Source organism: Ylistrum balloti, unplaced genomic scaffold (assembly GCF_031769215.1).
Source record: "Ylistrum balloti isolate Yb309-2 unplaced genomic scaffold, AGI_CSIRO_Ybal_v1 Utg370230, whole genome shotgun sequence".
Taxonomy (NCBI): domain Eukaryota; kingdom Metazoa; phylum Mollusca; class Bivalvia; order Pectinida; family Pectinidae; genus Ylistrum; species Ylistrum balloti.
The window spans coordinates 755,951-782,544 of record NW_026782190.1 but is presented as its reverse complement, the minus strand read 5'-3'; the positions used below and the strand labels follow the sequence as shown (position 1 = coordinate 782,544).

Genomic DNA, 26,594 nt, shown 5'->3' with positions numbered 1-26,594 from the left:
TATGCCTTTACAACCAATGCCGAGTGACAACCATCATCAGACCTGGTCTTTTTGACACTATAACAGTTGCCATTAAATTTACACCTTTACAAACAATGCTGAGTGACAACCATCATCAGACCTCGCCTTTTTGACACTAGAACAGTTGCCATTAAATTTACGCCTTTACGATCAATGCTGAATGACATCTATGTCGATCTTTATATCATATATGGCCTTACATAGAAGCTGCAGTGGTGTCCACTTCAAACAGTCTGTGCTATATACCAACTTCTTTATTGGCATCAAAGGACTGACTCCTTCATCTTTTCTACATTACCTCTATCTCACTTTAAATAAAGACCATGCTGCCCCACTAAAATCACTTTCAAATCCTTGGAAAGAGATTCAGTGACCATGAATTTCAGAGAATCTCACTACAAGTGTTGTCATTTACAAAAGATCAAAGTGAACTTATGACTTTGATTAAAACATGGATCATGATACCGATGTTACTGATGAGTGATGTCAGCTCTGTACCACTAAACAACAGATTCTCTTGAAGTAACAACAGCTTCTGGGTTGATAGGTCCATTCAGATTGTCTAATTCTTCCTGGTCGATCTCGTCCAGCTGTTCATCAGGCTGAGGATGCCTAATGAAGGTGAGGTCGCGACCTCGACAAAGCTTTGGTAGGAAAAGTGACCAGATGTACAGCACTACGCATACCCAACTTGAGGTCATCTTCACCCACACAGCAGCCCAGTTCAGGCCAAACATATCCAAGTTAGACTCTGCTGGTCTGAAAAAAAGTTGGATGTGTAAATTATAATGTAATATTATGACCAAAACAGTATTTCTGATATCAGATAGAATATTGTAGGATATGAGCTGTTATGTCTCAGTGGAAGAACACTTATGATGACATCCAAAATCTCCATGTATTTGTTCCTCACCTGCATAAGCAGTAACTTACCTTTACAGTTATATATTCATCTGAACAGCCTAGCTCAGATTTCCCTGCGTTTATTTTAGTGCAGTTTTTCATTGCGTGGTACAGTAGCTCACCTTTACAAGATTTACTAACCTGTACCGGCTAAAAATATAATTATCGGAGTTTGATGGTACAGAATTAGCCGATAATTATTTTCCCTTCAGTGTCATACTTTCCGATAGAGGGTGTTGTGAATGCACGTGCACGAGGTGTCGGTGACTGTCGGGTCATTCAGCGATAGTCGCTCCGACAGTGCACATGACTTGATTTTAAAGATAATTTTCAGTAAATAAATTTAAAACTTTAATAAACTGATTTTGTATGAATTACGGAGTTGACAGGATGTTTAGATTGTCATGAAGTTGAAAGATAGATTGGTGAGTGAGTGTGTTATCAATGTATTTGTACTTACATTGTGAAACTGTCGGTCAGTGGCGATTATGCGCTCATTACAATAAATATATTTGATATTTTCATTTTGGTGTTTGAGTATTTCCTGTCGGAGGGTGTGGTATTGGAGGGAATTAACATGTGATGATTTTAGTGCAGTTTTTCATTGTGTGGTACAGTAGCTCACCTTTATATTTTTGTGCAGTTTTTCATTGTGTGGTACAGAAGCTCACCTTTATAAGTCTTACTCACCTGTACCAGTTAGTGAGCTGCATCATGATGTAAAGACTGGCTAGACAGAATATAAAATGGAAGAAGGCGTAATTGTACTTGGTACCCTCTGACTCATTGTATTTGACCTTCTGACCACCATGATCTGTTGGGTTTTTCCCTGAAATAGAGAAACAAAAATAGCCATTAAAACAATTTATCTACCACGACTCATTTTCTAGTTTTAGGATCTTTGGTGAATATGATTATATTGTTTCCTTTTCATTTTAGCTACTTAGGTATATTTGATATGAACAGATTTCTTGACTTGGGTGTGAATAATGTAGGAAACTGGCAGACATTGCTGAAAACTTTATGATAAACAAATGTTGTGTTCTACTGGCAGTATTGAGGACTGGTCCATACTCAGAGAAGTTGTGTGGTGGTTAAGAAGTATTGTGGACCTGACATATTTGGAGAAAAAAAGGTTATGTTGTCAGCTGGCAGTATTGAAAACTAGATGATACTGGGATTGATGAACTTTGTCCTAAAGTTCCCATTTCTACATGGTATAAAATGTTTTAGAAAACTTTCATATTCAATAGCAACAACCTAGACATCTGAGGTCTTATTACCCAAGCGAACATGAAAAGGTACGGGAGTCAGTCTGTCACTTTCCCAATTATGTGTGTTTTCTGCAGATACTTTTCTTTCCATCCACAGTAAGGCACACTTATATCCGGGCCAACAAGTGTGATTAATATTAGGTGGATAACTTGGTGCTCATTTGTTGTAAATAAATAAAGTTTATATCAAATAGCAACCACAATGAAGAAGGAAGATAAAAATATTTCAGTCTATTTGCTGATCTCATGGTTCAATCAAGTCTAATCCAAACTGCATTTAGAAACTAATTCGTTTCCTCTTGATATTTTCCAAGTGAGGAAATACCAAGCACACACCTTGAAAACAACCCTATCACACTGTTATACTTACTTGGCTTTACAGGACAGCAGCAACAGCATTCATAATGCTTTACATCCTGTTAACATATAGAATGTTGGCATAAATTAAATCATATAAATACAGCATATTTTCTTATAGCGAGATATAATATACAATATATATATATATATATATACAGTATATATATATACAGACAGAGAGAAAGAATATCTAATGGTCTCATTTACATATCAGTGTATTCAATGAGAACTCATTGAAATTGTGTTGCTCTCTAAAATTTTGTAAGTAAAAACTTCAGTTGAAAATTTTTCTTTCGTTAAATATGTTTAAGAAACATAATTTTGAAGGTTTAAACACACAGTTGTACAGGTAATCATGACAATGATCAGATGTCAGTGTAGTTAAATCAATTATACTTTACCAATGGACAATGACATGACAACACATAAACAGAATACAGAAGATTTCTTATGCTGAAGATACCTGAGTAACCTTGATCAATATTCAAGTATCATAACACACTGTACAAACCTGTATGGCAAGCTAATTAAAGGTGTACTTACCTGGTCTGCTTGTCGAGGCACACCCAACTTGTGAGAGCCAGCTGATGTGGCAAGGCTGGAAAATCATAAGTCCTAATTATACTACAGTAATCTTATTTAACTCAAAACACCAAATTTTCTATGACTGTGTAATTGCCCTGCTTCGTGATGTCCACATCTAGAAATTCCTCTATTAATACATTATAAATAACTTACAAAAATGTTATTGTCGTTTAGTGCAGGTAATATTTCACAACAAAACAAAAATACATGTACAACTACATAAATGTCTTATTTTTTATCTAAATTGCTTAATTACAAAGAGCAGAACAAATTACACTAGCTTGTTGATCACGACCGATCTCCAGGAAAATCTTACTCAATATGGAACATTATAATCTGATTTTATGATGAAAATATGATCTCCTGTTACCGGGTTTGGTTCATGTAAGATTTTTTTCAATCAGTTTTTGATTAAACACAGATCTACAGATGCACATTAAAGTAATTAGCAAATGCATGTATGGTTAAATTTTGATTAGTCCAAACAAATTTGAATAAAACATTGTTGAATCTGTTCAAATTATACAAAATTATGTTTGTGAAATAAATTAAAATTTGAACGATCAGAGTCAACATTGCCTGAAATAAGTGTCTAAAACCTCTTTACAAGGCAGGAAACTACCAGTTGGTAATGGGATATTCTGGGTAAAAAATGGTGATAATGATTAGATTATCTTGTGAAAGACTTTCTCTTCTGCAATATATATCAATCAACTGTTCAGAAATAACCGGTTTTATTTTTTTCTCCTTCATGTTGGATATCACGATGAAGAAACCATGCTACATGTAGCCCTAAAAAAGCACATGACTGACATGTTCAGAGTGTGGATTAAGACTAATAACTACAGATTGCTAGTTGTTAAAATATCTAGGACTTCTTCAATTATTGGGAAAGTCTTAAGGAGATTGTCTAAATGTGAAGTGAAACACCTTTGCTCTTTGACAATACACATGCCGACATCCTGTAGTCCATATATATCTCTCACTTATAATACAGATTTGAAGCCTTAAGTTGTGTCAGCTGGAATGAGCACCGTGCTATGGCCAAGATGTGAAAGAATCAATGCTAATTAATGTATGTGTAGGATTTGGCACTATTACAGTGATCATTTAATGCATTCTACCCACAGTGGTTTTACGTCAATGTGAATAGTGACCACATGGAGCAATTATGGCAACACCAACACCTTAATCAATAGCTATACCTTTGGTCTCACAATATGTTCAAACAATCTGAATTGTAAGTGCAGCAAGACTAGAAAGGGTTTGAACTATTGCTAGGCAGTTGTTGTTTTTATAAAAAACATTATGTGTTTTCCAATTGGATGTAATTGGGTCAGCTACTCAACCTCCTTGGTTTTCCCAGTATCTTCTGATAACCTTCCATATAAGACCCCTTGCACACTAGTCGCGGCCAACAAGGGTGATAAATACGACATATTAGCTTATTTAGCAATTGTTGTAAAGTAGAATTTATAATTCATACCTGGAGTATATAGCCATAGTAAACATGAGAAATAACCCAGCATATGCGGATATCATATCCATATCCTGGAAGGCTGGCTTAGGCCGACACATTTGTTTAGTGGTGTTGGCCATCAGATGGAAACTCTCGCTTGGGTCAGCCACATACTCCATCCTCAAGTGAGGTTCAGGCGTGGTCAGGAGGTGGCTCTGATCTGCTGACGTCATACTGGCCAGGATCAAGGTTCTTACTGTCTCCAGTATATGTACTGACAAGTCATAAAAGAAATATTGATAATTATTCCAATATTCTTATCATGTGTTATTTATGAAAAATTAGTATTATCCAAATCCAAATTTATTCCAAACACCTGAAAGTCACAAGCGACCAACTTAAAAACATTTCTGTTTGCTGCAACAGATGCTGTAGAAATTTGAATACCAATGTAGTTATTATTTAGCATTTTAAAGGGGATATGAGCAAATGAATTTTTACATTGATGTATATGTATTTCATAATTTTGCTTTATTTAAAACATATTCAATGCTCCATTGATTTTTAGTCCTGATGTTTTGGTCTCACAGAGAAGCTGCTTACTTTCCTCTGGTGGTTCGCTGGTCAGGGCTGACCAGGTGAGGTAAACCACATAGAGACTGATGACAGAGGACTGTAAAGTTCCTGTGTTAGGATTGACTGAAAAGAAAACAGGTCAGAATTCAATAACACAAATCCCCATCACGCTTTTTTTTTTTATCTGATTTGTAAATTTTTCAATAATTCCATTTCTCTGTTTCCTGGTCCTAGTCAAACTTAGTTATCAATCAGAAATTAATTAAACAGACCATATATTAAACATGTATTTCAAATAAATTTCTCACTTAAATTTCATTCAAAATTAAAAAAGTTTCTTGTTTGTTCTTTTTCTTTTCTTTCATTTGAATAATCAATTGAAACAAAAAGATTATATTTCAATATATCCATAGTCAAAGGAACATGTCATTTTTTAACATTCATGTTCATTGTTGTGACATTTACAGTAAAAAAAGACCACATAACATCAGGCAAACATTAGATTTTCTGTGTTATTATAACAGAATTGCTTTTAATCACTGATAAGTGTTTTTTTATACATGGGGCTGTTCTGAGAAACATACACTTGTTGATGCCTGGTAGCAGGGTTAGTATAGATAGCACTATGCAGAGACCAGCATTGACTCCAATAAAGACTTTGTTGTGCACACAACCCTTGAGACTTGTGTAATTAAAGTAAAGCATGAACAAGCCCACCACAGTCATCATGTAGAAAATTGTTGCACACATCAAGGTACCTGCAAACAATAAAACTCATTAAGGTTCTATGTTGTAACACAAAATAACATTTCACTTCAGTGATGAATTACATGATTTACAATTGATTTCAAACATATAATCTTTAGTACATAACTTTTACAATACTATGTTGTTACAGAAATGAGTGTACAAAACACGAGGTGCGGACAATACTGCAATCTGATTGGACAATAATATACAATTTATCAGGTGATACTAATTAACTGATTAGACATACCGGAACGACCCAGACAGATATGTAGCAAAAACATAATATATGCAACAAATGTTACTACAATGTAAATCTTCAAATATATCTCTATTCAAGAATAAGTTATTTCCCTTGGTCAACCTTCTAGTTAAAGCTACAATTCCAAACATCTATCTATCATCTTTTATCCTACTGTGTCACCCCATTCTCCCTCCTACTGCCCCTTAAAACTTACCAACATAACCACAGGTACTTCTCTTCCCTCCCTTCACATTCAGCCTGTAAATAGAATTGTTAATTAAAAATCACCAGAAAAAAAGGAGTTTTGTCAGCTATCAAGATACTGGGAAGAGTATATTTGTCAGTGACATAATTGAAAATTCAAATTAAAACAAATCTTCATAGATCTACCAAACTTTCACTTTATTGATAAAGATATTGTGAAATAAACAAATCAAATTTTAGTATCATAATTTGCTTTGTTCCCAAAACAACATATCTGAAAAATTGTTCTAAAAGGACTGTTTTACAGGGTCAGTTTCAATTGGCAATGACACATTAAACTAGCAAAATCCCAGAAAGCATTATGTCAGTAACTGCACAGAAAATTCAATCACATTGCATCTCAAACCTATTATATTACAACTGATTGTTTAAATGTTCATAAAATGTAAGATAAAAAGTATTATCTAAATGTTCAGGCTTAGGTAAAAGTAGGGTACTAGGGGTATATCATGGTTTTGGATTTCACAACTGCAACCTTTACCTACTCAAGTAAGTGTTCATGATCAGTTACACTGCTTTCAGACCATGACTAGCTAGGTGAGTGTTCAGTCACTCTGCTTATTGAATCCCTTGGCTTTCAGACTATGCTTAGCCAGATGCTTGCTAATCACTTGGCTTTCAGACTATGCTTAGCCAGATGCTTGCTAATCACTTGGCTTTCAGAACCATACTAAGCTAGGCAAGTGTTCAGTCACAAGGCTCTCTGACAAAATCTGGTTAGTTGAATATTCAGCTACTCAGCTTTCAGACTAGCTAGGAACTATTCAGATTAAAGCTTACCACTTTGCGTTCCAGGAATGTGTGAAGTCGACAAGAAGGATTAGTTGGAACAGGATGAAGATGAAACCACCCACCATTCCTACATACAGCCAATCTGAAAAAGAAAAGCACATCCAATCTATAAAAACATTTTGTTAAATGAAAGTCACATGTGAGTTGATGACATAGTTTGAAAGTCATATAAAAACTGATGTAAAATGTGAAAAGTAATACAAAAAAAGAACAGAAGATACAATTCGAAAGAGAAAAAAACACAAAAACACCAACAAAGAATGAATGCATTGATAATATGTAGGACATTTTCAAGAACAGGCTTACACAGATATGTAAAGCAACACATCATTGTAATATACCAGCAAGGTTACACAATAACAGCTAACCAAACATGAAACAGTACCTTGAATTTGACAAAAATCAACAGATGTGTTACTTACATTTACAGTATTGATATGGAACAAAGAATGAACCCACACAGCAGCCAATCAACAGATGTGTTACTTACATTTACAGTATTGATATGGAACAAAGAACGAACCCACACAGCAGCCAATCAACAGATGTGTTACTTACATTTACAGTATTGATATGGAACAATGAATGAACCAACACAGCAGCCAATCAACAGATGTGTTACTTACATTTACAGTATTGATATGGAACAAAGAATGAACCAACACAGCAGCCAATCAACCGATGTGTTACTTACATTTACTGTATTGGTATGGAACAATGAATGAACCAACACAGCAGCCAATCAACAGATGTGTTACAATATAATACTTACATTTACTGTATTGGTATGGAACAAAGAATGAACCAACACAGCAGCCAATCAACAGAAGCAGTTTCAGCAGCCAAAACCTGTGTAAACACATTGATAAATACAGTTAACAATGAGGTGGTGAAAATACTGAAAATTCCAAATAAATGTAATATTTTTATAAAATCAAGGACTGAGAGATAACATTTTTTTTGTAATATAACACTAACCCTATCACTACAATGGTAACTAGGCTAACATTAGAATATCAATAAGCAACAAATAGTCAAACACTACTATAACCTTAGTAATATTCATGGAAGATTATTAGTTTTGCCATGTGTAGTCATTAAAGATACTGCAAAATGTAAGTTAATACCGAGCAAACACTTCACAATACATCAAAATCCCAGGAAATGTATGTTATAGCCCTGTATACAAAGGTCACTGAAGAATGGACATGTTTGAATATCTAAGGACTAACTGTTGGGTACAGTATACGATTAGTGTTAATGTTAACACTTGCCTGCTATGTTGTCAATGTTTTTCTCTTTCCTCCTTGTTTTATGCCCGAAATGAAATTTAACAAAGATTGTCTAGTGCAAACCATAACTAATATTTGCCCATGGTAGATGTTGTCTGCCTGCTGGCCACTGTACTGTCGGTACACAAAGCGAGGAAATATTTTAGACTAAATGTATGTCTGTTTGCTGGGTATATCACTCAATTGAACGACCAGGGCCATTTTGAGACAGGATTTCCTTGTAAAAAAAACTGGTGGCTTCCTCAACAACAACATACAGGAGGTCCATTGCATGCCAGCCAAAGCAATAAGGGTTGAGTGATTTGCAAAAGGACAACCACATCAATACATACTAATCCATTGGTTCCCAGCTTCTTGAGAACAAAAACTGCCATGAGCAGTGAGAATCAAACACAACACCTTTATTTATTGTTAACTGTACTAATACTTGCCCATTGTGGATGATGCCTGCCCATTGGTCACTGCTACGAGTACACAGAGTCAGGACCATGAGGATGAAGCTGAAAGCCACCATACCCATACATAATCGGTACACAGCCTTGTACCCGGTCAGTATCTCACAATTCTCTCCCAGATTTAGGTCAATACATGTCTCATTGAACTCTGGTACCTGTAATTAAATGTAATTAATTGACTGGTCAGGTAAGGCATCAGTTATTGGTAAATTGCCATTTACTCTTCATGTAGATTCTAACTCAAAAGTAGACTTATTGCAGGACAATAAAATAGCTATAGTTTGTAATTCTATTGAACATGTTTATATATAGGTGTTGGACTCATTACCAGTCAAGGGCTTCTTGTTGAATAAATAAAATATGGTGGTATATACAATAAAACCAGGTCACATATACAATGTCATATGCACGCTTGTTACAATGATATATATATACTTCCCCGACCCCTTCTCAACCCCCACCTCAAACCCCACTCCAACATAGCCCCAACATAACCCCAATCCCAATCATCCTAAGCTCCAACCAAAACCCAACCCAAACCCTCATCCCAAACTCAACGCAAAACCTCACCCAACCCCAATGCAAACTCATCTTAAGTTTGGTTAAATCAAAACCAGCCCAAACTTCACTGATCAAGACAAATCCGATCTATAGATTCCTACAATCCTTAAGGATTGTGGAATGATTCATTATAAAGATATCTATATGATGACTGTCATTTTAATCAAGACTTCAGAAGGATATGTTTTGAGAAAATCAGCTTGTACACACAGGATTCTAATTTTATAGTTTATTTTACATGACAAAGAGGTTGATCTTGGGCACTGTTGGCTGAGCAGGGAAGGCCCAACTGCTGTGTCTATTGCAGTGAGCATATCAAGATTCATGCAGTAGTGGTATCCTTAATTTTAGAAACATCTACTGAAGACATGCTACATACCCTATACCCATCCTAACACCTAAAACTTGAAGGACGATATATTGTGACTTAAAATAGCATCTGCTGCTTTGGTTGTTTGTAACACCCAACACAATATCATTAATCCCCAGTCTGATGGAAGAAATTAATTGAAAATTTCAAAAGTTATGCCAAAATCTTATGAAACAGAGAGAAAAAGGTGGTAATTATTGCAGCACATTCTCAAACACTGGGCCCTATATAACAGGTACATGCACAAATTACAGGTAGATTAAAAACTTAATTGAAATATGATTATATCAAGGTCCTTGTACATAACAGGTAACAAGCAGATAAAACACAAACTGGTAAACATATTCAGATTATAAAAAGATGAAATACATCCCTGTTAACATATTCAGTTAACAAACAGATTGCATACAAGTTTGTTTTTCAAAATTCAATGGCAACTTTCATGTATATTGAATGCAGGTCAGCTGTGTGGTGTTGATTGATGGTGCTACAGTGTATTAAGCGTAACCTTTCCATCAAAAACAGGGCATCACAAGTAATACAAAGCTCCTCCTGATTCGACAAGATCTGTGATATAAAGATGATATATGTATGTATTTTACAAACGAGAACAGCCCTATATCCCATCCCTGGTATTTGTCCTGAGGGGATTACAAGGACATCTTCAACTTCTGAAGAAATACTGGTACCAAACTTTCATTAATAAAATAAAAGACGGACACCTATTAGTCATATTGTTTCCCTGACCAGTCCAAAAATCAATAGGGCACAACTATGGACCAAGGGGAAACTCCAAATGAAATTTGAGAAAGATAAATTTAGTACTCCTAAGGATATAGTGAAGAGCAGAAATGAAAATCTAACAAAACGTCCAAACACTTGTATTGATTTTTTCTTATATAAAACGTTTCTGCTTTAACCTTCACCTTCACAAATCATTAGAGAGATGAACTTCCCTTAATGTTGCCAGTTTTGCTGTGTGGTGTTTTATGATGATTGTTCTAGGGGAAATACAATCAAGTTATAAATCCATTTACAATCACAACAACCTTGATTGTTTGACATGAGGTCAATACAGTAGAAAGCAGAGAAGGAAACAGCTACTCTAGAGAACCTTTACCGGGTAAATGATCCCCAAAACTAACGACTTATTCTTGTGACTAATTGGGCTAGACATGTGGGGAATTATAGGCATAGAGATAAAGCTAGTAATGATGTCCTTCGGCTAAACTGATACCGTGTCTAAAACTATTGACTAAAATCCCATTCTAATTCATACCTCGGCATTGAAAATTGCTAGAAATATAGATACTGACTGAATAGATAGGTGACCATGTTCCTGTAGCTAAAACAATTACCTGAAACACATAAACATTGTAGCTTTGTCTGTCTAGGATTTGATATAGATAGAGCTACATACAATATACCTAAGGCAATGACAGAATGGCTAGAACTACCTTGGCACTGAAAAAAACCAAGCTAGAACTTCATCTACCTAGGTATTGATTAAATACCTAAAACTACCTTGCCACTGTGAAATAGCTGGAACTGCACAGGCATTGACAAAATCAGAACTACATAGACATCAACAAATTCAGAGCTACATAGGCACCGACAAATTCAGAGCTACATAGGCACCAACAAATTCAGAGCTACATAGGTACTGACAAATTCAGAGCTACATAGGCACCGACAAATTCAGAGCTACATAGGAACCAACAAATTCAGAGCTACATAGGTACTGACAAATTCAGAGCTACATAGGCACCGACAAGTTCAGAGCTACATAGACATCAACAAATTCAGAGCTACATAGGCACCGACAAATTCAGAGCTACATAGACATCAACAAATTCAGAGCTACATAGGCACCGACAAATTCAGAGCTACATAGACATCAACAAATTCAGAGCTACATAGACATCAACAAATTCAGAGCTACATAGGCACCAACAAATTCTGAGCTACATAGGCACTAACCTAGGTATTGATTAAATAGCTAGAACTACCATGGTATTGACTAAACAGCTAGAACTACCTAGATATTGACTGAACAGCTAGAACTACCGAGGTATTGACTAAACAGCTAGAACTACCGAGGTATTGACTAAACAGCTAGAACTACAGAGGTATTGACTAAACAGCTAGAACTACCTTGATATTGACTAAACAGCTAGAACTACCGAGGTATTGACTAAACAGCTAGAACTACCTAGATATTGACTAAACAGCTAGAACTACCTAGGTATTGACTAAACAGCTAGAACTACCGAGGTATTGACTAAACAGCTAGAACTACAGAGGTATTGACTAAACAGCTAGAACTACCTTGATATTGACTAAACAGCTAGAACTACCGAGGTATTGACTAAACAGCTAGAACTACCTAGATATTGACTAAACAGCTAGAACTACCTAGGTATTGACTAAACAGCTAGAACTACCGAGGTATTGACTAAACAGCTAGAACTACAGAGGTATTGACTAAACAGTTAGAACTACCTAGATATTGACTAAACAGCTAGAACTACCGAGGTATTGACTAAACAGCTAGAACTACCGAGGTATTGACTAAACAGCTAGAACTACCTAGATATTGACTAAACAGCTAGAACTACCGAGGTATTGACTAAACAGCTAGAACTGCCGAAGTATTGACTAAACAGCTAGAACTACCGAGGTATTGACTAAACAGCTAGAACTACCGAGGTATTGACTAAACAGCTAGAACTACCGAGGTATTGACTAAACAGCTAGAACTACCTAGATATTGACTAAACAGCTAGAACTACCTTGATATTGACTAAACAGCTAGAACTACCGAGGTATTGACTAAACAGCTAGAACTACCAAGGTATTGACTAAACAGCTAGAACTGCCGAAGTATTGACTAAACAGCTAGAACTACCGAGGTATTGACTAAACAGCTAGAACTGCCGAAGTATTGACTAAACAGCTAGAACTGCCGAAGTATTGACTAAACAGCTAGAACTACAGAGGTATTGACTAAACAGCTAGAACTGCCGAAGTATTGACTAAACAGCTAGAACTGCCGAAGTATTGACTAAACAGCTAGAACTATATAAGCACTGACAAAACAGATTGTCATTTTAAACAAGTATAATATGATGTAAACAAAATACCTAATTGGCCTGCATTGTTTACCTGTTATTTAATACTTCTTCACTTATACATTACCAGCTGGATATGTTATTGACATTACAAGTGGGTTCTAAATTAAATCTACTCCAACTTTGCAAAGTAAACATTGTCTGTCTAAAGCTGATGAACTTAACTGTGGAAGGCTTCAATCAGTAAAATATATGAGGAAGTTAATCCCCATGACCTTGAATATGGGTTAAGGTCATTTCCTTGTCAAAGATTTGTCAGAAATTATCCATGTAACCTACCAGCCAAGTGTCATGATTCTGGGTCATAAGTTATTCAGCAGAAGCCTTTTTCTTTTTGGAAACTTCGTCAGGCTTTGTTCCAAAGAAGTTACCTAAATATCATGACTAACTTTTGTTAATCTGCAGATGTCACTTGAAGGTTTAAACAAATTTGGCACCTACGATCTTTGATATTAGTTTTTTTTTTTTTTTTTTCACAAAACCTTGAACATTATCCTAGGAACCTATCAACCAAATGATTCATGATTCTAGGGCCTTTTGGTTCATCAAAATGTTTCAACAAATTTGACCCCTGTGACCTTGGATATTGGTTGAGGCCTCTCCTTTTGGAAAAGAAATTGTTGGATTTCATTACTGCAGACAAATATCATAATTCTAGGCCTTTAGGTTACTGAGAAGAATTTGATAAAGGGAAATTGAGGAACGCTGGATTGCTCACCACAGCACAAGCTCAATTGGCCCTTTCGGTTTATCTTACAATATCACTTCTTTTTAAGAGTTACATAAGTTTTTCCTGCATGTCATTAGAAGAAATGTGTGTGATAAAAGGCTGCAATATCAAACAAGGATTTATGAAAATGTTACAGAGTTTCATACAGGTATTTATATATAAGTGAGCTTGTACATTTCATGTGTGTAGGATAAGTGCAAAAGTGTTCTGCCAAACTCACAAACATATTGTTATCACTAGGAATGTTTTCTTAATTACAATAAAGCACCAGATTTATTGTATTAACATTCCACATACCAGACTAAAGAACTCACTGATATATCTGTAAAATATATGTACAGGTAATCTTATATTTGTCAGCTTCTACAAAATGGGTTCAAACATTTTTCATTTTAGTTTAACACTCCATGAACAACTAGGGTCATTTTGGGATGGGAGATCCTTGTAGCTGATGGCTACTGCACTGAACATTATACAGGAGGCCTGTCGCATGTTATCCAGAGCAATTAGAGTAAAGTGTCTTGTTGAAGGGCACTAACCACGTGGGCAAATACTAGTCTTTTTCTCAACTTTCTGCAAATCACAAACTGACACAACCGTCAAAGCATCGACCATACATCTCAGATTTCCACCTGAGGTTACATCGGCAAATTCTCGACTGATTAAGTCATCACAGTCCTTTCTCAGCTTCTAATCATTTTGTTCAAAATTGATAACAAATGTACAACATTAATGAAATTTATAAATATCTCAAAGTTATAAAATACAAGCTAAGATATGTATTTATCCAACATGGCAATGGGGACTGACAGCTATTGGAATGATATCAATATGCAATAAAATTACATAAACACTAAAAGATTATCATCTAAGCTACACAACTTGGGGATAGGGATGAACTGTATAAATAAGTTTAAGAAATATCCCATTCATAATCATTGAATATCATATGATATTCAATATCAAATTCAACAGATACATTTATGAAATAAAGAATCACTAATTGTCTATACAAGGATATTTATAAACCCTGCAATAAGCCAAGGAATTGCCACTTAATTTGAATTCAAAATAATAAAGATGATTCAAAATATGATTGTGACTTGACTCAAAATATAAAGATGACTCAAAATATGATGGTGACTCAAACTCTGGAAGAAGTCTAACTATAGGGTATGTGCACTAATACAGTATTTGTTTGCCTTTCTTAAAGTGAAACTGTAAATGATTTGGGTGGGCTAATTACCAGATATGGGCTTATTGCCAAATAAATATGGTAATTAAAACCTACCGAAAACATGAAATTCAATTGAAGGGGCAATTAATGAAATGTGTAATTGTTATAAGTCTACTGACTATTGGAAGCTATATGTAATACAACATCTGGTACCTATATTGAAGTTTTGAAATGTAATAGTTCATATAATATTGGCCACATTTACTTAATTATCAAGTCTCTTTGTTGTAAATTACATTTACAGGAAAAAGAAAATGGATCCGAAATCTGATTATGCAGACAAAGCAACCCAATTGTGTGATGAGTAAATGTTCTACAGAAATGGGCCTGAATATTGATCTTGATGTAAATTCCCAACGGATGGAGGGCCTAATTGCTACACAACATTCCAGCGACATGAGGGCACTGTGTGTTCTGTTTGTATGTAACATAGATATAATTATGCAACCAAATCATTTCTTTCGTAAAATAATCATTGCAACAAGTTCTGTTTTTTTTTTTTGGCGGATACTATAAGAGAAAACAGTATGAACTAGGAAAGTTTATTGTATTTTAACCACACTATCAGTAGATTTAGATAACAACATAACATGCATGGTACTTGTTTGCTTGAAGGCTTTGCTTACTCTGGCTTGATGCTTTTTATAGTGCTGTTGCTATGACACTTACCATACTCTGTTTTTTCACAGTGTTTTACAACTCACAAATGGCCTGTTGTCCTATTTTCATTTTTATAGTTTTTATAAACCTAGTCTAAAAAGTATCTGGGGCGTGGAGGTTGGGTTACATTTAGACACCTTTGTAAAAAAAAGTATCCTTGGGGTGGGGAATAGACTTAAGATTGTGAGGGGAGGGCTGTTGGGTATGCATATGTTTGTCCTTAACTGTGAGTAATGAAAATACCAATAGTTGAAAAAAATTGTTGGCTATTTTTCTGCCCCAAGGGTGAGGATTAGGAGGGTTGGGATGGACAGACATTCCCTAGTCTTATTCAAGCCATATGGTAACTTGTAAGGGTGCTTGATAATTCAATGGAATTTTTGTTAGGGGAGTACATTTAAGTCAGGTGTATAGAAGTATTCTGGGGTTACATTTTGGGCAGGTGTATAAAAAGTATTTGGGGGTAGGTAATAGACTTAAAGTTGGATGGGAGATTATTGAGTATGCGTATATATGTCCTTAACTGTGTGAGATGAAAATGATTGAAAAAAAATTGTTGGCTATTTTCCTGCCCCACGGGATTGGGGATTACGAGGATTGGGATGGACAGTGGTTTTAAGAACATTTGATTGAAATTGAGGTGAGTAGATAGAGGGGTATTTTTTATACAGGGGGAAAGGAGGGGTGCATTTCTGTCAGTATATAAAAAGTATCCTGATAATTCTTATACCTGCATTTAGACACCTTTGTAAAAAACCTACCTATAAAAAGCATGCAGGAAGCACGTTACAGCATTACATCGGTCACACAACTCACAACTCGCCACACCAAAGGTGTGAAACTGCACACTGGAGAGACTAATTAATGCAAGGTCTGGTTGTATTACGATAACTGCCATATTAAAAAAAAACCCACCTTAATAATCACACTGATCAACAGACGATGTTGGGGTGATGTATGCACAATGTGTACACAATGTTATGGTTATGTTGTGCGGTATCACAACTGTATTACATGTATTACATTTCAGTAAAAAAACTTCAAAAGGCAACGGTAACACACTATTTAGATGAAATCAAACAAGTGATATCACGCTGTATATATGAGACAACAGTGTTTACTGTATGTTGAGGGAACCCTATAATATATTCACTTTATATAATGCATTTATCCTTCAATAAGTTCATAGGGCCTAATTATCACATCACAACTAACACAAAGTCAAGGGGTTATTACTGGATACTGATCATTTATATATAGGATAGGCTTACTACATGGCATGGGCTTATTGTGGGACAAATACAAATAAAATTATTGACTACAATACAGGTAATGAGCTTATCATAAAGGAAGACAATCAATGTATTCAAAATGTGTAGAACTTGTTCAGTATAAAATATCACAGCATTTCTAAAGAATTTCATCACAAGCTTCTGGCAGACAAATCTTTACAAAGAGATCTGTAGACTTGTAAGTTATCATCACTGACAGACTGTACTAGATTAATATAGTATCAAAACTATTTTTAATAAAAACAATTCCCTCGACAGATGGTGATATACATTTGTTACGGTGTACACTTGCAACCTGATGTACACATACCCCTTCAGTGTGTTATACCATATAGCGAGACAAAATGAAAACACAAAACAGATGTTTCTATAGTAATCTATCTTAATATCAAACATTAATGGTTTGGTTCATACCAATACACAAAGTGTTTAGATTCAGATAAAGATGTGTGCTGTTATCATACTTGAATGACATCACCACCTTATGTCCATGACATGCATCAGTGATAATTTGATGCTTAGATTTAGATAAAAATACTTTGGTAGAGTGAGGAACAATTCTACCATAGCTCTAGACCAGTTAACTTTTTTCTAATTCTCATAGATTTTATATATATTCGAAAATTGTGGCAAAATGCATTAGGGATAACTAATGATGAATCAGACAGAAATATATTATTATTCATTTCAAACTTGATATTTCTCATATGGAAACAAATTGTACAAATACATAGTGCACAATTTTTTTTATGATCCACCTCAGTGAATTTTTACTAAGATCAGAAATGTGGTTTAATTATTTGTTGACTTTATGTGTGCCTATTTTGTACATTGCATACTGATTCGCCATTAGCACCAAACAAAACTGGTAAAAATTCTAGATAAAACTAGAGTCTACTCTGTCTCAATTGTCTTGTAATCTTGTGATATGTCATAGGCATTTTCCTCATATGAACCTGCGAATCAGGGTGACATAATATCATAATGACATCTGGAGATTATATCATAACTACAGAACCAGTTCATTTTTTGTTTCTTTTTATCTTACTTAAATGTCTGTATAAGATTCACAACTATTTCTTAATTCAATATGACTCTTACATAGGATGCTTAGAGTTTATAAGTAAATGAGTAACGTAGACAATTTAATGTCCATAAATTAAGTTGTACATGTACGAAATCTTAATTGGCCTGTGACAGATCTTGGCAGTATTAATTAGCTGTTAATTTCCATTTGAGATATAAATATTGTACAGATTTAATCAAGTACCTACTTTCAATTGAAAATTAAACTGGATTATGTCTCAGTAATTTTAAGGAAATAAAATAATCAATTCAATATCAATATCATTTAATGTATACACATATGTACATCAACAGCAGAGACCAATTCTGACAAAGTCTTGATAGTTTCCTAGATAGAAAAAATTATCATATCTCAGACATGCATGTTTCTATCAACCAAGTACTTCATACACCTACCACAGATATAATACAATTGCGCTACACAATTTAAGGCTCATGTATGTACATTTTACACCAGGGACATTTATACAAATGTATTACATCAAATTTAACACATATTGTCACACCCGAAGCAGTTCAGGTTTCGATGTCAAAATGTAAATTACAGATCTCAGGAAACAGTAAATGTGTACAGGAACCATTAAGGCTTAATAAAATTACCAGTATATCAACAGCGACGATAACCTTTAGTTATAAGCTGCCAACCATACAGTTCCAAATACCAAAGGTCTATATAGATAGTGCTAGGGATCCATCAGAAAACTGCAGTATTAAAATAAGAAGGAAAAACTTCAAACAACCTAGTGTTAACTGAAGATCTAAGTGATTTATAAGCAGGCTGCAAGTAAAACAGTTATTACTTGATAATTACTGCGAGAACTTGGCTGCCCTGAATAGCTCTCATTAGTACAAAGTTCAATAGAACAGCTGAGGGTCTCAGACCAGCTTTAGATGGGTTCTCCAGAAGTATTATCACAGCAGGGGTCTATCAATAAGGTAGTCAGATAGGTCAGTAGTGAATATCTGAGGAATTACAGAATTCTCAGATGTGTACGTCTTGAAAATACACTGAGATTAAGTTCACCATTTAAACCAAAACAATTGAATGATTAAAATTCCAAGACAGCCACTGAGCAAATGTTCAGTACACTTCAGCTGTGACAAGATGGGACCAGAGCTGCCTGAAAAAGTGGAGACCAATAGGCACACCCACAAGATATTGTTGTACATGTTAGTGGATGTCGATCCTGCTTTATGCACCACAGCATATACTTAGTTTCCACTTCAGTTAAAGTGTCTGCTAAGACAGCTCTGGTGAAATAGGTTGAGCAGCTTGGCATGTCTGCTTTAGACAATTACTGGCATAGATGAGAACAGAAGACCACCTTACTAGACCTACACTTAAATGGTAACAATGAGCAAGTCCTTTCCACCTAAATACATTTTTTGCTAAGTATTACAAAGGCAGCTCTAACTGGCAACATATTGTTGGTTTTAGTGTTCTTATATGCTGACATTGAGTGCTTGCCTTGGCAGGTAAAGATGTGGTGTAGCTTTGCTAGGGTAGGACCTTAGCCTTTTTGGTGCCGATATATAGTAAGAGGCAGTCCATTTCATGCTGCATCACCTTACTGTGTACTGTTATGTATCAAGAATACAATTATGCGGTCATTGGCAGAGAAAACAATCTCTGATGAGTCTCTCACCTTTGTAACAGCAGCTCATCATTGTCCTGATACCTGATGCAAATCTTCCAAAACATGGAAAGCATGATCTAGAGACTACTATAAAGACTGATTTGATACCATTTGTTATGTACAGGAAACGTCTCAAAGCACTGTTCACATTTCAAGAAAACATATGCCATTTCCTCATCATGCCCCATCTGTATTATAAAAGCTATGGTAAACTGGACTAATACATAGATATAGTGACCCAGTTTTACCAAATAACTTTGAATGTTTTGGAAGATAGTACCAGTGTAACTACCATTCTTTAAAGCCCTTATATATCAATTATCAGTATAATTATATAACATCTAAATTTCAATTGATCATAGGTTTCCATTATGTCTCCATAGCAACAGTTCCGGCAATACCTTCTGTGTTAAATTATTGGCTCTGATAAGTTTCAATATTTGACCATTGGTTTCATTAAATGGGAAGATGAGCTATGGGCCATTACACAAAAAAATGTGTATGGTGAACTGATTACCATAGCAACCAAAATGCTGAAAATAACTTGCATGCCAACATGGTACCAATCTTTCACATGAAGTTTCTATTCATTGATATTGGTTCACAACTTTCGGACAATTTTTTTATGGACAAGTCAACCAACAAGCTGATTCCAGTAAAACATATCCCCCACCCCCACCCCCACCACCTCCTCTTCACTTTGTTTGCGGGGGAGGTGGGGATAGGGAAAGGGCTATGGATTAATGATATAGATAATATATCATATTTGATATACTGGTAGGCTATATATAGTGTATCAATGTTATGATACCAAAATAAGTCCCATATGATACCATGATAACTCCAATATAATACCACGGTAACTCCCATATGATACCATGATAACTCCAATATGATACCATGATAACTCCCATATGATACCATGATAACTCCCATATGATACCATAACTCCCATATGATACCATGATAACTCCCATATGATACCATAACTCCCATATGATACCATGATAACTCCCATATAATACCACGATAACTCCCATATGATACCATGATAACTCCAATATAATACCATGATAACTCCCATATAATACCACGATAACTCCCATATGATACCATGATAACTCCAATATAATGCCATGATAACTCCAATATGATACCATGATAACTCCAATACAATGCCATGATAACTCCAATATGATACCATGATAACTCCCATATGATACCATGATAACTCCCATATGATACCATGATCACTCCAATACAATGCAATGATAACTCCCATATGATACCATGATAACTCCCATATGCAGGAATGTTTCAAAACAACTGTATTGTTAATCTTCAAGTTTATCAAATTTTCAGACCAATTTATCCAAACACAAATATAAATTAAAATTCCAATGATCACAAGATTTGTTGAATAATTCAATTTTGGGGATGACAAAGACAGAGTCCTCATTCCACCATCCATATCCCTAATACATAAAGAACATGCAATCTTCTGGGAAAGCCAGTGATGTATTGTTTGGTTGATGCATTGTCTTCATTACACATACCCTACATCATATGCAGTATCAACTCTCCAAATCAAGTGCCATTAATACCAATATTGTTGTGGCTATCAATTTTAATAATGTCTTTGTTTAAAGGGTTTGCCTTCACGGGAGAGGAAAATGCATTGCTGACATGCAATACTTCAGTAGGCCATGCCAGTACTGTTACATATAATGAGCATCTTTCAACTTAGCAATGGTCAACCACATATATGGTACATACATATACAAATACAGGTCTATTATAGAGACAGAAAAGTGTGTAGAGAAAATAACTATTTTTGTATTCTTTTTTTCCTAATAGATATACTTGATCATACTGTAATGGAATGTCTGATACTGCCACTTAATACAAATGTATTGATATCTCCAAATAATGAGACCTGACATACCCTCCACTAGTTCAACCTTAAATCAACTCTTCATGTTTTTGCAAAATATCCAGATTCCAACATTTGTCCTCCAACGTAAACTCCCTGAAAAAAATTCTTTTCACCATGAAGTCCAAACAGTTCCTTTGTGTGTGCCCTGTGCATGCATCACTAACACTTTATCTTGGGGGAAAAATGTAAGGTTAGAAACATGTTGGATTTATAAATTTCAATTCAGAAATTGAAATCAATGCATTATGGACTGAACAAATGATTACACTCTAATGCTGAGAATCAACACCATAGCACTTCTGTCAGTGAGTTTTGGGACTCAGGCATTGGAGTTATGGACTCATGTTTTTCCACTGGGAGTCACTAAAACTTTGAGATCCTATTATATCGCTTAGTATTGGGACTCACTACAATTTTGGAATTGGTTTTCTGGACTTCAAAATATGTACAATAATTACAGATTGTCAACTGAGTGCAGAAAGTGAATTGTAGACCTCTGAAAAAGCTTGAGAATACTCAATCATGAGATACCATCTTGCAGAACTGAGACTGTCTTGATGACATTCCATGTGATTTCCCAACCTGACAATAAACTGTCTACATACAGCAGAGAGAAATTAGCCTGCAGCTTAAGATTTTTGTCATTTTCAAACAATAAAGGCGATAGCAAGACAGTCATATCATGATGTAGACACCTTCAAACTTTCACCAATTTTATGTTGATTCTAATTTAATTTAGACAAGAATGTGATGAATTAGAATAATATGACATCACAATTTACTTCAGTCGGACAAGCTATGATGCCTCTTCAATCTGCCTTGAAAGTATATATATATGTATAGTATAAAATTTTTAATAAGATGCATTACTACAATAGGCTGGTTCTGATATTACAGTAGCATTACAAACTACTAGGTTATCACAAGATAATGCATTTTACAATAACTACATCTACAGTTCTCATTCTTTATGAGATTTAGTGTTTTCTCTTTATTTTTAAATTCAACTTAGTGTTACGAATGTTTAGCCCAATTTTAACATCATATAAAAATAAAAATGTACACGATATGCAAGTCAATCTACTACTGTCACTTTGGTGACAATCCCTAGCATAAATAGCATGTACATGGATATATTCTAGAAATATCAATTAAATGGTCACAACTACATACTGTCTACTATGTATAATTGATGTAGTGTGACTTTGTTAGCAACAGATGTTTGGAGGTGACCTCAATCTTCTCCTGTTCAACCTTAACAGTTAAGATACAAGATAGAATATCCTAGGGGTTCACATAGGACAGGCTATACATCCTAAACAATATGACAACGGGTCATTCATCACATCAGGCTCACAATGCACCTGTCGTAATACATTTTTGTACATGTTCATCACGAGATGATCACAACAAATATGAGCACAACACTAATCATTCAGTTGTGATAGCTTGCTATATAGAACTAAGTCATATGTCTCATTCAGTATGTAATACTGGTAGTTGAAAACTGAACAGATTACTTTGGATAAATATTGATTAACTATTATCTAATATGAACCAGTTACGAAATGATGTCATGGCAGAGTGGAGTGGTTGCACATTAAGTATTCCCAAATCTATTTATGTCACATGTCATATCTTCACCATAACTCAGGTTCTATCCCTTAGTTGTCACATTTAGATGGTCAATGGTCAAAATTAAAGGGTCACAGGTCATTAATGCTTCTAAGGGTCACAGGTCATTAATGGGTTCAAGTTTTACATACATTTTCTAGTTTATGACAGAAGCTTCATATAGGTTCGTCAAAAAAAAAAGTTTGATGATCGATAATACAAAACATAGAGTGATTCATTTCTTTTTATGTCATAATGCAAGAATGAATTGGATTGCATAAGGCATGTAAGCCTATAAATAAATCTATGTATATACAAGCACATATACATGTAGAACAGATTGAAAACATGTAAGGTCATCCTCTATTGAAGATCTTACATCCTGCGATTCATATTAGCCGTTATGAATATCATAACAAATAATATCAGGAACCCACATCCAGCATACATTTTTGTATACATATATATAATTAGACTGAGTCTGAATGACTTATCTAGGTCTTAATGGCCTTTATCATTAAAAAGTAACCGATGGAGGCAAATAAAAACAAAACAGTTTATGCGTTAGAAATTCAAATGAAAAAGGAAACTATAACTGTACAATCACTACAGCAGTTATTCAAAACTAGTCATTTAAACAAATATTCCAATCAAAGGGGTGTCAGAAATCTGGTCAGCTGACTGTGACCAACTGGTAGGTGCCAAGTACTAACCAATATAGATGTAATTCAACAAAATGTTTCAATTCGAATTATTCATACATTTTTCACTTACTCAAATATTTATGTTCAATATTCAAAGTTGTACAGTATCACTATATTTTACATCAACTTAAGATTTCTTTTTTTTTTAAATCTGTGAATGAAAGTATTTGTAATCTTATCTCTATTTTTCTGTGTATCAACTTTGAGATTTTTCTCTAATATGTAAAATAATGTATGTAGTGAAATTATTTGTAATATTGATTTATTCATAAATCTGTATACTTCAAGATGTTTTATCATTTTCAACATTCACTGACCTACATCATTTACAAGAGAAACTTGAGAATATTGAAGACAAACCATTATGGGAGCATAGTTTGGGCGGTACTGTATGTTATGAACAGAGGGATGTGTCAGATTTCCTATTTAGTGCTTAAATATTAATTTTCACATAGTACAGCCATCTCTAATGACTTGACCTTGTTTTCTACACTTACACCAGGGATGTCCCTGCTTGCACACACAAATGAACATGAAGAGGGAGCATACTTTTCCACAATGGCAGCCATTATTTTCCTAGGATGTGAGAGTTTAGCACTATAATTAACTGACATTTCCTGTACTATGTCATGAGTTCAGCTTTGTACCACAGTCTTTGTTTTATGTCTGCTAGGATCAATTTATTACAGTCAATGCATGTTGTTGATGTATGTGGGCCCCATTCCAAATGAAATTATCAAACATCTAAGTACATAAGTCCCAACATGTGCAGATATCAGATGAAAATTTGCTTCTAAGTTTTCCAAGATTCTTCCTTTTGGAAATCAGTGGTTCCATATATGATGAAAAAAAAATTGAAATCTACATACTGTATATTTGTATTGTGCATGTGTCTTTTTGTAATCAATTACACTATTATTTATGACATGTATGTACAGAAAAAGAATTACTATCCTTCGAAAATAAATACTTATAATATGAGTATGAGGGTATGAGTCTGACTTACGTTATCAATGACTAAGTTCTTGATTTGTGGGGATAGCATAAGGCAGGCGATGATAAATCCCGTAACCAGATAAATAGAATACATTATGCGTGTTCCTGTCGATTCCGTGACTGGGGGACATTTTCGACAACAGAGCCCACAAGAAGCTGGTCCACACCAACATTTCAGCTACAATGAAATGAAATTTTCACAATCAATTATAAACATAGCCATATTCTGATTATGAGATTTTAAATCAGTACTTGATATCAATTCTCCTTGTAAAGAGAGTGAAAAAGGTTCAGAGTAGGGCAGAATAAAGAAAATGTACTATAAAATTTTCCAAATTGAAAAAATAGAAATACAGACCATGAAATAATCCATAAGTGGCAATATTACTGCTATGTTTGAGAGAACTTATTTAGCATGATTGGTTGAGCGTTAGACTAGTAAGCCTGGGGACCTGGGTTCGAATCCAAGCAGTGGCATTGAAATGAATAATTACCTCTGTTACAATATATGTATATATATAATGAAGTCTGAATTCCATTTATATTGATTGAATTGGGAGCTCCTTCAAAAAGCGTATTCATTTTGGAATTCAGTATATTTCCTTGATTTTCACATCTCTTTTAGTTAAGTTTTAGTCACTTATCAGAAACAGTAATTCTGGCACTCATGAAAAAAAAAATGAAATTCTTAAACAAAACCTTAAAAATATACATATATATTTATTGGTAAGATTTCATTCAAAGGAATTCTAAACCTATTAATTAGGCCTACATTTTTGTATCTTCTATTTTGAAATATACAGTACCCAACTATCTGTTGTCAAAAATTTGGAATCTATACAATTGAGTAGTAATATTAGTAAGATCATGAAAGAGGCAAAATCAAAACATACCTCAAGAAAAGGGAAACATTTAACTAATGAAAAACTATTGAGTAAGACCAACTAAGATGTATATATTGTACATGTAAGCATAATCATTTATACGGAGACCTTAATCCAAATTTTTAGCAATCAATATAAATGAATATTAAAAAATATGTGAACATTCGATAATATCGTACAGTAAGCTAGACATTGTTGAACTGCTGAACAGTGAGAACGTACAAAACTGCATGTCTTAGTACGTGGGTATATAAGGCACGTAATAAACACCGGCATATCAAAAGCATGCCATGTGTATTGTACACTAGCTATGCCAAAGTTGTTGGAATTCGCCACACCTTGGCAAACAACTTTTCAAATGGCGCGGCAATAACATATAAACATAAACTTAGGATGTTTATCGAAATTAAAGTAAATAATTTACCTGAGCTGAACAACAACCTCCCATTTTGCTTAAATCCTTCTATCTCTCATAAGAATTCCCTCCTCTGTTACATTGTAGTATTGAATGCGAACACATCAGCTGTCAAACGATCAACCATCATAACAAGAGATGTGTGACCTTTCACCTGACCTACTTTTCAAAAGAGGTTTCAGATTATAAAATTGAAAAAAAAATGATTAATTAAAGAACTCTCTATTATGTTTTCATAAGTTATTGGAAATACGTGGATACAATGTACGATTATGAACAAAAATAAATAAAAGAAAGAAAAATTAATTGTATGTTTATCGACTAGTTTTCTTTTTCTACGAAACTTCGGCTAAAGCGGAAATTTCCAGA

General features: G+C 34.6%; 1 protein-coding gene across 1 annotated transcript; it reads right to left on the bottom strand.

The window, feature by feature from the left end:
- Positions 1-91: 91 nt before the first annotated feature.
- Positions 92-26,281, bottom strand: LOC132552022 (serine incorporator 5-like). The gene is made up of 13 exons (XM_060216168.1): positions 26,235-26,281; positions 24,937-25,104; positions 8,949-9,127; positions 7,998-8,074; positions 7,214-7,307; positions 6,384-6,427; positions 5,763-5,936; positions 5,206-5,301; positions 4,630-4,876; positions 3,102-3,156; positions 2,569-2,614; positions 1,615-1,753; positions 92-780 (listed from the first exon to the last, which is right to left on the bottom strand). Exons 1-13 carry the CDS (start codon positions 26,256-26,258, stop codon positions 522-524), a joined length of 1,602 nt encoding a protein of 533 aa, XP_060072151.1. The 5' UTR covers positions 26,259-26,281; the 3' UTR covers positions 92-521.
- Positions 26,282-26,594: the final 313 nt, after the last annotated feature.